The 14,716-nt window shown below is 44.6% G+C and overlaps 1 protein-coding gene across 1 annotated transcript in view; it reads right to left on the reverse strand.

Annotated features, from left to right (window-relative positions):
* HFM1 (helicase for meiosis 1) overlaps positions 1-14,716 on the reverse strand; it is a 3,754,865-nt gene that overhangs the window by 2,696,623 nt on the left and 1,043,526 nt on the right. Inside the window, exon 11 of the mRNA XM_085599940.1 lies at positions 12,744-12,944. Coding sequence (XP_085456066.1) covers positions 12,744-12,944 — 201 coding nt within the window. The remainder of the gene's footprint in view (positions 1-12,743; positions 12,945-14,716) is intronic.

Genomic DNA, 14,716 nt, shown 5'->3' on the forward strand with positions numbered 1-14,716 from the left:
TGTCCCTGTAATTTAGGATTTTGCCTATTAAAGGGCGTGGGGGGGCACCTACTTTTGGTGCGCCAGACGGTATCCGGTGAGCTCTCTCCACGCAGAAATATGGGGATAGACCTTCAGGGGCGACGTGCTCCCTGAACCATGCTTCCATGAAATCCGCTGGTCTCGCTCCTTCGCTTTGTTCTGGCAGTCCAATAACACGAACGGTATTACGTCAGTTGCGTCCTTCCACATTCTCGATCCGGTCCTGGAGCCCTGCAACTTGGTGTTGTAGTTGTTTTATTTGCGTCGTCCGTTCCTTGAGTTTGAGGTCTATGCTGGTCAGTGCTGTGTCGTGATCCCGCACCGTGTCAGCAAGCTTCCCATGATCTGCCCGTAGAAGAGTAAGGCCGGTCGTTAGGGCACCTATCTGCTGCTCCATGATTTTCTTGGAGTCACGTATTTCCTTTAGTATTAAGTCCAATTTTTCCGTGTGGGACTCAATGGGGTCGGTGGTGGAAGTGCCTGGTGCTTGCCCGTCATCGTTGGGCTCGTGCCCCCCCTGCTGGCAAGCTAGCGCGCAATTTTTTTCCCTTGAGCCTGCCCATTGCAAAATCCTATCACTCCCAGGTTTTGATACTGGTGCTATGGGCTCCCACCAAGTACAGGCAGTCTATCTGGCAGTAACCGAGTCTGCAATCTCTTCTCCTCAACAGGCAGTGATCCGCTGTGCCCTCAAATCTGTAGACAATGTCTGTCACTTTCTGATTACAACCCTTATTGTCTCACAGTCTCTGGACCTGTTTGAAAGCCCCCAGGGATCCGTTACACAGGAGACTGCCCTTTGGGACACTGCGTTCCGATTCACCACAGCTCTAGCCCCTTCACACCCCCTGGACGTGTCCTGATCGGCTCCGTAGGCAGTAAGTGTGCTTTAACTCGGGGGGGGGGATTGCACTTATCTCTGGCCCTGTGGATTTCGGCAGGCCGCGGTGAGCAAATGGAAGGCAGTGAGAGCCTCTCGCTCCCAGTCCGGTCCACTGGCGCTGCGCCTCTCACCGCGCAGTGGCAGCACGTCGGTCCTCAGCTCTCCGCCAGTCACAACTCCACCCGCTAGGATCGTAGCCGAGCAGGAACCGTGCGGGCCTCAGTCCAGTACGTAGGTCTTCTGGGGCACCGCCAGCAGGCCGCACGTCTTGGGCTCTGTTCCTAGTGATCGCGTTTTCCACTCCCTAAATTCTGACGGCGTATCACGCTGGGGAGATTTCGGAACCCCACAGGCCCTCTCTGTGTATTCGTAGCACGGTGATTTTCAGGATCTTGTTCCCCCCAAGGTCCGGAGCCTCACCAAGTTAGCCACGCCCAACAAGAAAATTGCAAGTACTTGATGTGAGTAGCAGTGGCAATTGACAGGTGGGGACTCGCTTTCATGCATGCCACCCAGCACTGATGGCGCCCAGCTGAGATCGGGCTCTCAGCTGAGAGCAAAGAAGGGTGCCCATGAGAGCAAACTCATTCAGGGGCATTTCAGAGCAGGTTGTACTCCTACAGCTGCCCAGGCTACTCACTCTAAACTTTTGTAGAGGGCTTTACTCACCGAGTACTTGTCACACACCCTTGAGTAAAACCTGCTCACTGCCCTGGTCATGGACCCGATACACACATACTTGAAATAAGTCTCTGCCTGTTTCTCTGATTACTTGTTTTGTTTATGAAATTGGGGGCTACTCCCCCTGACCACTGCCCTCGCCACTACAATGAGGTCTCTATTGCACATCACATAAATGCCCCATACATGACCTCTAACATCAGAAACAGAAGCCCTTCCATCACACCCCCCTCCATTGTTAAAACACTCCAAAAAGCGCATCTTAAAGTGACCAGGAAAATGTGAGTTCAAGTCCACACGTTAGATCTGTGCGGCACACGCTGATGACTAACATGCCTCTATGCCACCACAAGCTGATGCCAGGGAACAGCACATGCTCAGGAGAAAATGCGAGGGGTGTGGCGGGCAACAGGCCAAGCTAAAAGAACCACACACCCACTTCAGCGGGTACAGCAACATGGTATGAAACACACAAGCTACCGCAATCACACGGTGGCATGGCATGACCACTAAGCCTAAGTGTATGGGGTGGGGGAGAGAAAAGAGTCAGACAAATTAATTATCAAATGAAAGTGCACACGACCTACGAGTGGAAACTTAGGAAGCGGTAGAAATGTATTAGGAAGGGAAATGAACGAAGTACGTAAATACAAGGCCAAGACAGACTCAAACAAGAAAATTGTGCAAGGAAGGAACATAAATTAAACAAGCCGGAGCCCCGGGACTGACTGGAAGAGAGGAGGGAGGGGAGAAGGGAGAGATAGGGGGAAGGAGCGCAGAGAGAGTGGGATAAGGGACCAGGGAAAGAACACAACAATGAAAGAAAAACCAGCGTGGCGCTCGTGAAATGATTGCTGCGCTGATAGAGTTCATACCTCCAGTTTTCCCTGGAGACCAGAGGCAGTCCATGTCTAGGGCAGCTGCGAGGAGCAGGCACAGACAGCAGTGGCCCTGCTCTGGGGCAAGCAGCAGAGCCCTCTGACATCTGCCTGCCGACTCCGCTGCTGTGAGGCAGGTCACGCTGGAGCCTGCTCACTGATTGGGAGGGAGGGGTAAGAGGAGCCGGGAAAAGACACAACAGTGAAAGCAAAACCAGCGCAGCCGTCATGAAACGGGTGCGGCGCTGATAAAGTATGTTTGTCAACAAGTGTTAAAAATAAATTAACAAACAAAAGCGGTCAACAAGTGTTAAAATTAAATAAACAAACAAATGCGGGTGACAACCAAAAGCGGGTGGCAGCTATACTAAAGTGAAAGTGCGCAGTGCCACAAACTTGTATGAAATTAAATAAACAAGTAGTCCCCAACAATCACAATAACATTTAGGAGTGTAACGAAACAGTACTTTGCCGGTGCTCCTCCGTAAAACCGGAAATGATGTACCGGAGCTTGTTAAGCAATAAGGACCTGGGAAATTAAAGCCGCGCAGGATTGAACCAATTGCAAGCAGCAGGCTGGATTACACTTGGTAGAGTGATTACAGCAGGACTTGCAGACAGCGCTTGCTCGCTGATGTTCGACCTAAGAAATGCCTATGGATTAGCCCTAATCATTCACAATGTCCTGCACCATCCCAGTCCCTCGTTTCTTTTTGAGGCTCTGTGAGAGACAACATGGGGGTGTGATATTAATCAAACACCTGACTGTCAGGATTAAAAAAACAATCAATAACATGAAGGGGAGAAGAAAAAAACAAACATGGCAGCAACCAACTAAACTGGTACCATCCCTTTCTTTTAAGAGAAAACACATTTTAATAACAACATAGCGTTGAGATTAAATTAGTATTTTTTTCAATGAGGAACGTACTTCCCTGAGTGTGTCACTCACCTAAAAAAGCTAGGAATACCGGTGTGGAAGGAGGAGAAATTAGTGTAAGGAAGAGAAAACCAGATTCAAAATTATTAGATGTTCAATACATTATGGGGCATATGTACAAGCCCCTATCACCATCACAGCATCACTTTCAGTGACGTTGTGGTTTCGATAAGGGCCTCGCCTTATTTACAAGGCAGCAGGCTTAACGCTGTCTTGTAAATAAGGCCCCCTTTCACAATATGCTTAGCGTGGAAGGGATGGGCAGTGGGTGTTGTGGTGGGCATTCCATCGCAATACCCATTGATTTTGACACTGCCTCCTATTTACCAGGGCAGCATAAATAGGAGGCAGCGCCAAGAATAAGACCAGAGGAAACCTGTTCTTAATATGGCGCAACGAGGAGAAATGCTTTATTTCTCCTCGTTTTTGCTTTTCCCATGTGTGCTGCCATGTGCAGCACACATGGAAAAAGCAAAAAAAACCTTGGATTGTTTATGTACAGGAAGGTCCCCCTTCCTGCACATGAATAATCTTTTTAAAAAGTGCAATTTTGTCACTTCTATATGTGCTGCATTAAGCAGGAAGCACAGGAAGGGGGACCTTCCTGCACATATAAAATATTTCCTCTGCACGCAGACACCCTTGCACTATGGCGCAAGGGTGCCTGCATTGGTGCTACACTATAAGTGTAGCACCAGCACGGGGGGAAATGCAAGGCTGTACTATATTGTTGTAAATATGGTGCAGCCTTGCGTTTCTGAAGTGGCGGAGTGAGGCATTAAGCCATGACGGCTAATGCCTCCCTCCGCAACTTCCTTGTACATATGCCCCCATGCTTTTAGTCAGGTTTTTAAACTGTAGAAGGGGAAGAAGAGTAGTGGAGTCAGAGTGATGTGTGCTGCAAGGTATTTGGCATGAAAAGGAACCAGCAGAATGTTGAAAGCAGTTGAAATGGTGGGCTATAATGCTGGACAGCTCGAACAGGTGATCTCAAGTTGATGGTTAAAAGGAAAATCTCTCAATTTGCTTGGAAATCCTGTTTATGCGTATTCTACAAATAAAATAATGTTTATTTATCATCATTGCTGATTTATTGGGGTAATGTTCTCCAAACTGATGAGTGAGCGAAGTACAACTGATCTTTGACTAATGTCTGGGTTCCCTTTCTGCACTAGGGTACCAGTGAGGGGCAGTTCCACAACCCACGTCTGTGAGGGTTACCTTGAACCCTAGAAACACCGTTAAGGGTCCCATTACAAGGTCCCCATAATGAATTCCCGATGGGGCCAGTTACAGGAGTTACCGGTCACATCATAAATTTCTAGAAGCAGAGAACATCTCTGAATGAATTAACAGGGAGAAATGAGAAATGGCTGTGATAATTAAGACCAGATGTATTGATTCCACTGGTAATTCCTCTTTCCTAAAGGGAATCTCGGTGTCCACCCTAATAATCCCCGTAAACTCCACCCTCTAACTGTACCATTTCACCAGAGTTACAAGTAGCCCCACGTTCCAATAATTCCAGGGTTGGTTTTATTGAGCAAGGCACTCACAATGACACCCTAAGCAGGGCCAGCTTTAGGGCAGTGCGACTGGTGAGGCCGCACTGGGCGCTGAGCAGGAGGGGGGTGCTGACCTCAGGTGGGGGGCGCTGTGATTAGCTATAACTTACAATTTAAAAGCAACTAATGCAGAATTCCTTATGCGTCCAGATTTCAGGCAGAAATAAAAATGTCAAGAAAGCTCTTGTGATTAATGTTCCTGCTAGAGAGAAAGATCGGAGATTTGCGTTGACTCGCCATAAAGTAGAACAGAGGTTTAATGGAGAGAAGATGGGCACTTTCGCCCGGTGGTAGTGATGGAATCGAAAGAGTAGGTCATGGAGGGAGGGGGGGAGGAGGGTTAAAAAGATTGTCGCACCTGGCGACATCAGCGCTAAAGCCGGCCCTGGTAAGAGCAGAGACGTTGTGAGAGTTGAAGCAGCTGAAACCTTAAGTGAATCGTTTTCGGACGATGGCGAGGATAGATATAGGGACCCTTTAACACTAGGTAGACCAGATCTTTGGCCTATGGCTCGCCTGCCATTGGTAAGAATCAAGAGAGAAGAACCCACTGTCTACACTCAACTGATTTCACTATGCCCAATGCTGGGTCAGATTTATAGGAAAGAGCCAGGGGCCAAGACAGACTCAAGAAGATAAGGAGGACAAAAAGGAATATAACAAAATACAGTTTATTTCAATGGCAGTAATAAAGATGATATTCTTTGCACACAAAATATAGGCAATATAACATATAATCAATTCTATACAGAAACAGAAGTCCCTCCTTATCTTCTTGAGTCTGTCTTGGCCCCTGGCTCTTTCCTATAAATCTGACCCAGCATTGGGCATAGTGAAATCAGTTGAGTGTAGACAGTGGCTTCTTCTCTCTTGATTCTTGTTGCTCCCTAATTCCCCTGTCTACCCATCCTATCTTTAGGGACCCCCTTCTATTGAATAGTTTCTTCACAGCCTCGAGCTGTGGGGGGTTTTCTGTGCGTGTATCTGCTGGTTTGCTTTATTTGTTGTATTCGACGTCGTGCACCTTATCGGTCCTTTTCCCTTTTTTTCTCTCTCTTTGGTCTAGATATCTCGTATACCTTTTTATTAATCTTGCTGAATGCTCCTATTTGGATTAATCTAATTTTTCCCTCCCCTCCCCTTACCCCACCTCAGAAATATCATGGAAAGCATTAAAACCTTCGGCTTCTCAGATGAAGACCTTGCCCGTATGATCGGGATCACCATTGATAGCAATAAACAATTTACGCTATCTGGGGGCCTCGAAGAGGAATGGACTAAACTCTTGAATCTTAAAAAGAAATCTAAACGCACAGAGGCACATGCCAATTTTATGCTGGAATATCTGAAGGCGGGTACCGTCCCCATAGGCCTACGTGTCCGCAACATCCCGGGTCTTTTTGTTGAACTGAGACTATTTTTGGAAAAGTGGGCCCTAATCTCTAATAGATGTTCTAGAGACTGGATGATGCTGATAGTCGAAACCGCTAGAGAGGTCCTATCCATTCTCAATAAAGAAATTGAAGAAATGGAAGAAAAACTCAAACGAGAGAATGCTGTTGAGATAGGTAAAACTAAACTGGAAGAAATCTCATTTGAACTGGATTCTTTCTCTGAGTACCTCCTCAAGAGAAAGACTGACAAATTCAAAAAAGACATCAGGCTTTTCTCCCAAGAGCGAGCTTATCCATACTTGACCCCTAACTTCTATACTAGCACAGAAGATGCTTACTCTAGCTATCCTAACAACTCCAGTAGTACCAGATGGAACAACAGACGGGTTGTTACGTTCTCCGATACTACGGACTCAGATAGCGAGGAACCCACCAACTATAATTCCAACTACAATCCGGCGTACCAATCTAGACAAGAGAACTTTGACAGAACCACCCCGTCGAATCGTTTTTTAGGGAATCGCAGAGGCAACTTTCGCCCCAGGAACCGGAACCCCAGACAGAGGGGTTTCCGTCAGGATCCAATTCAACCTCAGATGTACATACAAACGAGGCATCAACAATATTGGAAAACATAAATAACATCCCTGTTTTCAATTTGTCACTAGAGACTATAAATCCTGAGACGTCCAAACTGTTATCCAGAGGGTTGTCCTTTGTTCCATCTGCAAACTTCAACAAATTTGAATTCATCAAGGACCTCCATTCCTTCTTCCGCAAAATAAGATTAAAAAAATTCTTTCAGATCAAGCCTCTTGTTGAAAATAACACTAACCAATCTGGACTCAGACCTCCCTCTGAATTCACTCCATCTTTGGATTCTCTGGGACCTTAAGTCCTTATCTTTGAGAAGGCAGTTTTGACTAGAATTCAACAAACTTTGAAATATGTTCCTAAACCGGCACCCAACCTCCTCAAAGAGGAGAATGATGCTCTCTGCACCCTTAGAGATAATGAACAAATCACCATCAAACCATGCGATAAGGGTGGTGGGATTGTCGTCTTTGACACCCCCACATACATTGACAAAATGAACAACCTTCTATCAGTAGTCAAACATTACAAGCGTATCACTATTAATCCTGAGTCAGCACTGAAACATCGTATTCTGACTATGGTACGTAATGCTGTGGATGAAGCATACTTGTGTACCAAGGAAGCTGAGTTCCTTACCCCTCTCCATACTCGCCTGCCGATTATCTACGGGGTGCCCAAGACCCACAAGAACGTGTCTGATCCCCCCTGAGACCCATAGTTTCCACCATTGGGGCGGCCACCGAGCCACTTTCCAAGTATGTTGATCATTTCTTAAAACCGTTGGTTGCCAACCTTGAATCTTACGTTAAGGATACAGGCCATTTCATCGCCAAGATTGAGAACCTAGACTACCATAGTGACAGGGAACTCCTTGTCACCATGGATGTCGAGTCCCTATACACTAACATCCCCCAAGAGGGGGCTCTATCGGCTATTCAAGATATCTTAAGTTCGGAACCAGATATTACCAATGCCCCCTTTATTCTCCAATGTCTGAAAACCATACTGGGTGAAAACTATTTTGAATTCAACAACGAATATTACCAACAAACCCAGGGAGTCAGTATGGGGGCTGCCTGCACCCCTAATGTGGGATGTCTTTATATGGGGGTATTTGAAAGAATTAACATCTACAATGAGATTGCTCCCTTTTTCGAGAATGTCTTTGCCTGGTCCCAGTTCATAGATGACATTTCCTTCATCTGGAAGGGTGACCAGGCCTCCCTGGACGACTTTGTTTGATGGATTAACCTTGCTGATGAAAATCTGAAATTTACTGTTCATTCCAGCAACAACAGGATTGAATTCCTTGATGTGTGGGTTGAGCACAAAGACAACCATCTATTTGTCTCTCTCTACACCAAGCCCACCGCTAGGAATACGTTGCTCCAATTTGACAGCTACCACCCCCGCTGCCAAAGGGAGGGCATTCCCTTCAGCCAATTTCTTCGACTTCGGAGAAATTGTACTGAGACAAAGGATTTTCTTTACCAGGCCGACATCTTGAAAACCAAACTTTTGAATAGGGGATATCCCCCCAAATTGGTGAAAAACTCTTTCAAAAGAGCCAGGTATTATAACCGTGACTCTATGTTCCAACAAAAGCAAGAAAAAGCCACAGACCGGCTGGTGTGTGTTACCCGACATTCGAACATTAACCATAAGATTCGTCAGGTTATCAATTCTCTCTGGTATCTCCTCAATATGGGTGATAATGATCGACTGTCCAAACCCCTTTTTGCGTTTAGAAGGAATAAGAATCTTAGGAACCATCTTGTCCGTGGCAAAATACCACAACCTTCTCCCTCTTCCCGCCAAATGTCCATCACTGGCCTACCCCCCATCACAGGCAACCACCGCTGTGGGTCCTGTCAAGCATGTCCCAACGCCTTGGTCAGACATAATATTAACATCAAGAAACGAACCATTAATTTGGCGGAAATGACTAATTGTCGAACTCCCAATGTCGTTTATGCGATACTCTGCCCATGCGACCTGACCTATATCGGTGAGACTGGTAGAGAATGTCGCCTCAGGATGGGTGAACATAAATCTAACATCCGCCTAAAAAAATCAGGGGCCCCCTTGGTCTCGCATTGGACTGAATTTGCACACTCAGAACAAGACCTTAAATGGATCATTTTGGAAAAAATACACACCCCTGTGGGTAAGGACCCCACGACCCTTAGAAAAAAGAGGGAAGTCTTCTGGATATATTATCTGAACTCTGTTGCCCAGGGTCTTAATGAGGTTTGTCCTTGGGAAAATGCTATAACATGATTGGTCTCGCTGTAAACTATCAGTTCCTTCTTTATTTGCTTTATTGTTCCCGTCAGTCCCCGGATAGGTCTCCTTCTTCAGGTTGTGAGTTCCCCTCACCCCCGGGATTCGCATAGCATTATTCTCTATTTATTTTCCTTTGCCTATTGTTGATTATTTATTCTATTGTTGTCTTTAGTGTTTTATCTAGGCTAAATTTGTATTTGTTTTTATTTATTTTACCAATAGTGACCCCTTTGGAACACTTCCCTTAACTTCACTTACTCTTTAATTATGCACACCTACCTGGAGATTCTGCGCTTACTATCCTGGTTATTCTATTAATTTTCTGTTCGGAGGGCTTGACCGGACATATTTCTTTAGTTATATCCAATACCTCTGCCCTCTACTTTATTTCTATTTTTAATCATCTTCATTTGTTTTCCGGTTTCCCCTGAAATGTTGAAACATACGCGCTTATGAGAAGGGCGGTGATTGTGCCTTGGTTTCCTCGTACTTCGCTCCATTCCAATATGGCCGCCAATGTTGTTGGCTCCTACTGTTTTGCATCTTGAGTCCTTTTCTTGTCTCCATACCCTGCGTACTCTTGCGTGACTTTGCATCCTCGGCTTTGCAATTGGCCCCACTATATTTAAAACCTCGGTTCTTAAAGTTCAGATCCCTTGTGTTACCTTGGCTCATCATTGCTGCCACATTTTCGTCCGAGGATCACGCCTATCGACGGTAAGACACTCCCCGTCTCTGTTTATTTGTTTAATCGTCCTCCTCTCTATGCACGCCGCGTTTTTGGGCTACCTTAACTCACTAGCGTAACTAGCGTGTTCCCCAGCTTCTGCTCCCGCTCCCTATCTCTGAGCGATTCATCTATGAACAGATCCTGCCTTAAAGCCACTGAGCGTTTTCCTTAAATCCGGAATAGCCTTAGTTCTTTTGTTCTAATTCCTGATTTTCTGCATTGGCCCTTTCATTGCCAGCTTCGCATACCACCTGAAACAGACTGTCTCCTCTTTTCTTCCAGGCTCTGCATCCTATGGCCGGATTTTAGATGCTCGTTACTCTCATCAGTCTAGCTACGACTGCGACGACCTATCTGCGGTGTGCTTAAACTTATCGCCCCACTTTATGGCGGCTGTCCCTGCCTGGTATGCGCCCTGCCTACGGTACTCAGTCTGACATATAGTTACGCCTGGACCGTTTGTTAACTGACCTTATTTTTCATTATTGCCTATTTCCCTACAGGAACAGTTTTGCTTGTGGCTCCGGTCCTTTCTGATACCCATACCCTCTACTCTCAGGGTAATCTACCCCTGACCTTTTAAAATCCCTGCTAAGTAGCCTCCTACTGGCCGTTCTTCAAGATCGTAACCTATCGGACCCAGCTTTGGGTAAGCCGTATAAATAAAAATTTTTAAAAAAATTAAAAAAAATTCCCTACCTGTAAGCCACAGCATTCTTCCTTATCTGTACCCTCCATCCTTTTGGATGGCTCTCATCGTCTCCAAGGTTATCTCACTCCATTATTCTCCATCTTTCTTTCATAGAACTGATGGGCCTTTTTACTTGATGCATATTTATTGCTTCTCCAACGTTATCTAGAAGAATTGTTCTGTAATAGCACACTTTATTAAAAGGTATTGCCTTCATTATATTTATTTAATTTTGTTTATATCTTTCCCTCTATAGAATTTTCTTAATATCTCTGTTTCTTATAATTTTTTGGTGATCGGCTGGCCTTATTTGCACCCTTTTTGAAATCATTCCTCCTGCACCACCGGTGACCCTCTGGTTTCTCGTTGATACCTTGTTTGTTATTATTTTTGTCTCTATTCTATTTCTTTGGGTGCACCTCGATCTTATCCATCTAATAGCAAACCCACCAGTTTGTTCTCATGTTATTTATATTTCACCGACTTCTGAACCTGGGCCTCCTTGACCTTTACTCTTGATTCTTATCCTTTTAGTCCCTACGTGACTGTAGTGATCTTTTTGTATCCTAGAAAGTGCTGAAGGAGATAGTTTGATGTAAATATACTTTGAGCAGATTGTCCTTTCAAATAAATCTTCGATTCGTTGATATGTTGTTTTTCTTTTTTTGACTCAAATAATAGGTTTCCTCTGTGTTGTCCCACACGCATTCCATCACCGTTGCCCTGATGAAGGTGTAGCCCTGTATGGGCAAACACCGAAACGTGTGTTGGCTCTTGCTTTCTCGTGCCCATCAGAAGACTCTATCTGCCCCTATGAACTGGGAGTGCACAAGCCTGTTTGAATTGTTACCTTGCTAAATTCATAGAGTGCTGATGTTACTTTTAAACCTTATTGGAAATTAATGTGTATAATTCCTGTACTTTTGCCTGTCTTGTCCTATACATGAGTAAGATGTTTGAATGAGTGTGTGTATGTTTGTTCTATGTGCGGGACTTCTGTTTCTGTATAAAATTGATTATATGTTATATTGCCTATATTTTGTGTGCAAAGAATATCATCTTTATTACTGCCATTGAAATAAACTGTATTTTGTTATATTCCTTTTTGTCCTCCTTATCTTCTTGAGTCTGTCTTGGCCCCTGGCTCTTTCCTATAAATCTGACCCAGCATTGGGCATAGTGAAATCAGTTGAGTGTAGACAGTGGGTTCTTCTCTCTTGATTCTTGTTGCTCCCTAATTCCCCTGTCTACCCATCCTATCTTTAGGGACCCCCTTCTATTGAATAGTCACCTGCCATTGGTGCCCTAGTTAAACGCATCCTCACCAAGAAGATGGCTGCAGGGGAGCAGGGCTACCCGAATGGGTCAGCTAATGCTGTAAAAGCACTGTAGTCTTTCCTCGTGGTGTACACACGACTAAGCGCAATCCTTGTCAGTGTATATATCCAGAGGCAATGAAGTTCAGTTCCATGATAGTACCAGAGTAACATGATGCATGGCCTAGAGACTTATACTACAGTGTACTTTTACTTTCTACACTTCTATTTATATATTTTTGAACCTGATGTTTCGTCGTTTCGATGGAGCATGGCACGCTCTCTAGAAGCCCGTACCGAAACAACACTGACTACGTAAGAGCCTAGAAATCTGATTTGAGGTTTGGCATTTAAGTCAGCCAGTTGAAGTACGGCTATCCATTGCTAAAAAAAATGTGCAAAAAAAATGCAACAGTGATTAATTAGCCCACCACAACAACTTAAATCTCGAATCTCAGTTTCGATTTCTATCCTTTGTTTTTGACAAAAAATGACCAATCTATTGCAAAACACATTGGGGCAGATTTACAAGCCATTTCTGCATCACTTTTAACACGGGGGAATTGTGTAGTAGCTTGAGGAACAAAATGTTTTTTTCTCACTATAATGTAAACCTGATAGACAGTTTATGGTCCTCATGTTCAAGATTTAAAAGGGAGAGACTGTGAAGAAGCTGGATGGTGAAGTAACATGTGTCAATTTCAACTTAACAGTAAAAAAATAACGTAATTTAGGTGTGAAATAAACAGTAGTCTGAATACCACCAGGGTTGGTTTTTGGTCCGCGTATGTCTGTATAACACTGGCGATTTTGTAGTTAAGAGTTAAATCAAATTTAAATTCGGTTTGATTGCTGATGCACGGAAATCCCAAAACAACTTTCCGCAGTTTTACTGGACGATGCCTTTCATCCATTTTTAAGCACAGTGCAGGAGATGAACCGTCTGAAAGCCACTCTGCAATCTTTAAAGAAAAATACACATTTTATTGTTAATGCATTAGTGTTGCAACATAGCCGAGTAACAACTTAATGATTATATAAAAGCATGTATTTCGTTATATTGTGCAAAGCAATTGATAGATTTATAATCAGGAAAACCTACTAAACTATAATCCCAGTTCCCAAACGTGGACTCTTCTTTGAACTGATCAAAGTGAATGTCTTTCTCTACCTAAGGAATAACTAGAACACATATTTCAAAGAGAAAACAATCATTTTTTCTAAAATAAAATAAAAAAATATAATACACCACAATAAAGTTTAATAAAAGCATATAAAACCAATTTCAAAATGGAAATATAAAAAGATAGTACACTCATCAAAAAGGAACTGAACATCTTCATGTCACTGTTATTTTTTATTAGAACACTGGAAGGTGGAGTATTCCTTTGAATACAATGGAGTGCTCCATGCTTCTACGGGCGGTAAAGGCCCACAGAGCAACATTCCAATGGTGCGCTTGTTCACAGCTATTGCTGTGAACAGAGGCCTCTCGGAGCTCGAGGGGATTTAAACCCCCTCAGGCTCCAAGACGCCTTTGGTTTATTTGTTAGAACATTCTGCCCCTAGTGGCAGAATGTTCTAATAGCCTTATAGCCCTTTGTAGCTGGAATATACCAGCTATTAAAGTCCCACTCCCTTGTTAAAGGCCCTCGCCTTCGACTCGGGCCTTTAACACTGGAGTGGGCCTTTAATAGCTGGTATAGCCCGCTATGGCAGGATATGAGGCTATATTAGAATATTGGAATGTTGAGAGCTCCATTGAAGACAGTGGAGTAACTCTGGGCTTATAAGGACTGATATAAGTCCAGAGCTCCAACATTCCAATGTTTGTCTTCATGTTTCTCTCTTTTTAATTTAGAACATTCTACCATTAGTGGGTGGAATGTTCTAATAGCCTTAAAGCCCTTCTGCCTTAGGCTATACCGGTTGGTAAATAGGCACTTGCCTGCAGCACGGGCCGATAACTCGGGTTCAGGGCCTTTAACAACCAGTATAGCCCTCGCCAGCAGGCTATAAGGCTATACTAGAACAGGTACCCTATAATTTTACCATCTTAAAAGAATGTTGTAATTCATTTGGTTCCTCCCTACTCCTTTCTCCCCTTCTCTTGTTCTTCCCTTGGAAAGTTCTGACAGTTGGTGAGCTAACATTCCAGAGCTGCCTCCAGCTGACTGGAACCTGTTGGTGGTGTTAGATGCATTAAAGATTCTTCTGCTCTTACCTGGCGTTACGTCTGTTTTACACTGTTGACGGCCAGCTGTGAGGGGGCAGCCACACCACCATCCCCAGCTGTAATCTACCTATGTTACAGCAGTACTCCAAGACAGTGGTAATTCCTTGAGGATCTTCACGTTTCCAACCTAAAAGATTGGCAGTTTGGTACCTGGAATGGCAGTACTAAGGTACTGCCATTCCATTTTAAGGGGAACTGTTTCCCATACTTCACTATTGGAGTTGATGACTTACCATTACTCAGCTTTGTGCTGTTTCCATGCCTGTTGACTCCATACCCAAGGGGAGAGTCCCTGCTTTTCTGCAGCATCCTGTCTGAGGACACAGATTAGCCAATGGGAACGTGGTGGTTGCGTTTCCTGGGGACTCCCACAGGGCATTGACTAATTGTGCAGCCTCATACCTTCTTCCTCAGAGGTCGATACGGAGAGTGTCCCAGTGTGCGAGGTGCGTGGAAGCAAGACTCCTGGACTTCCCCCATCGGTGCCTACCGCAACGT

Source organism: Triturus cristatus, chromosome 4_2 (genome assembly GCF_964204655.1).
Source record: "Triturus cristatus chromosome 4_2, aTriCri1.1, whole genome shotgun sequence".
Taxonomy (NCBI): Eukaryota; Metazoa; Chordata; class Amphibia; order Caudata; family Salamandridae; genus Triturus; species Triturus cristatus.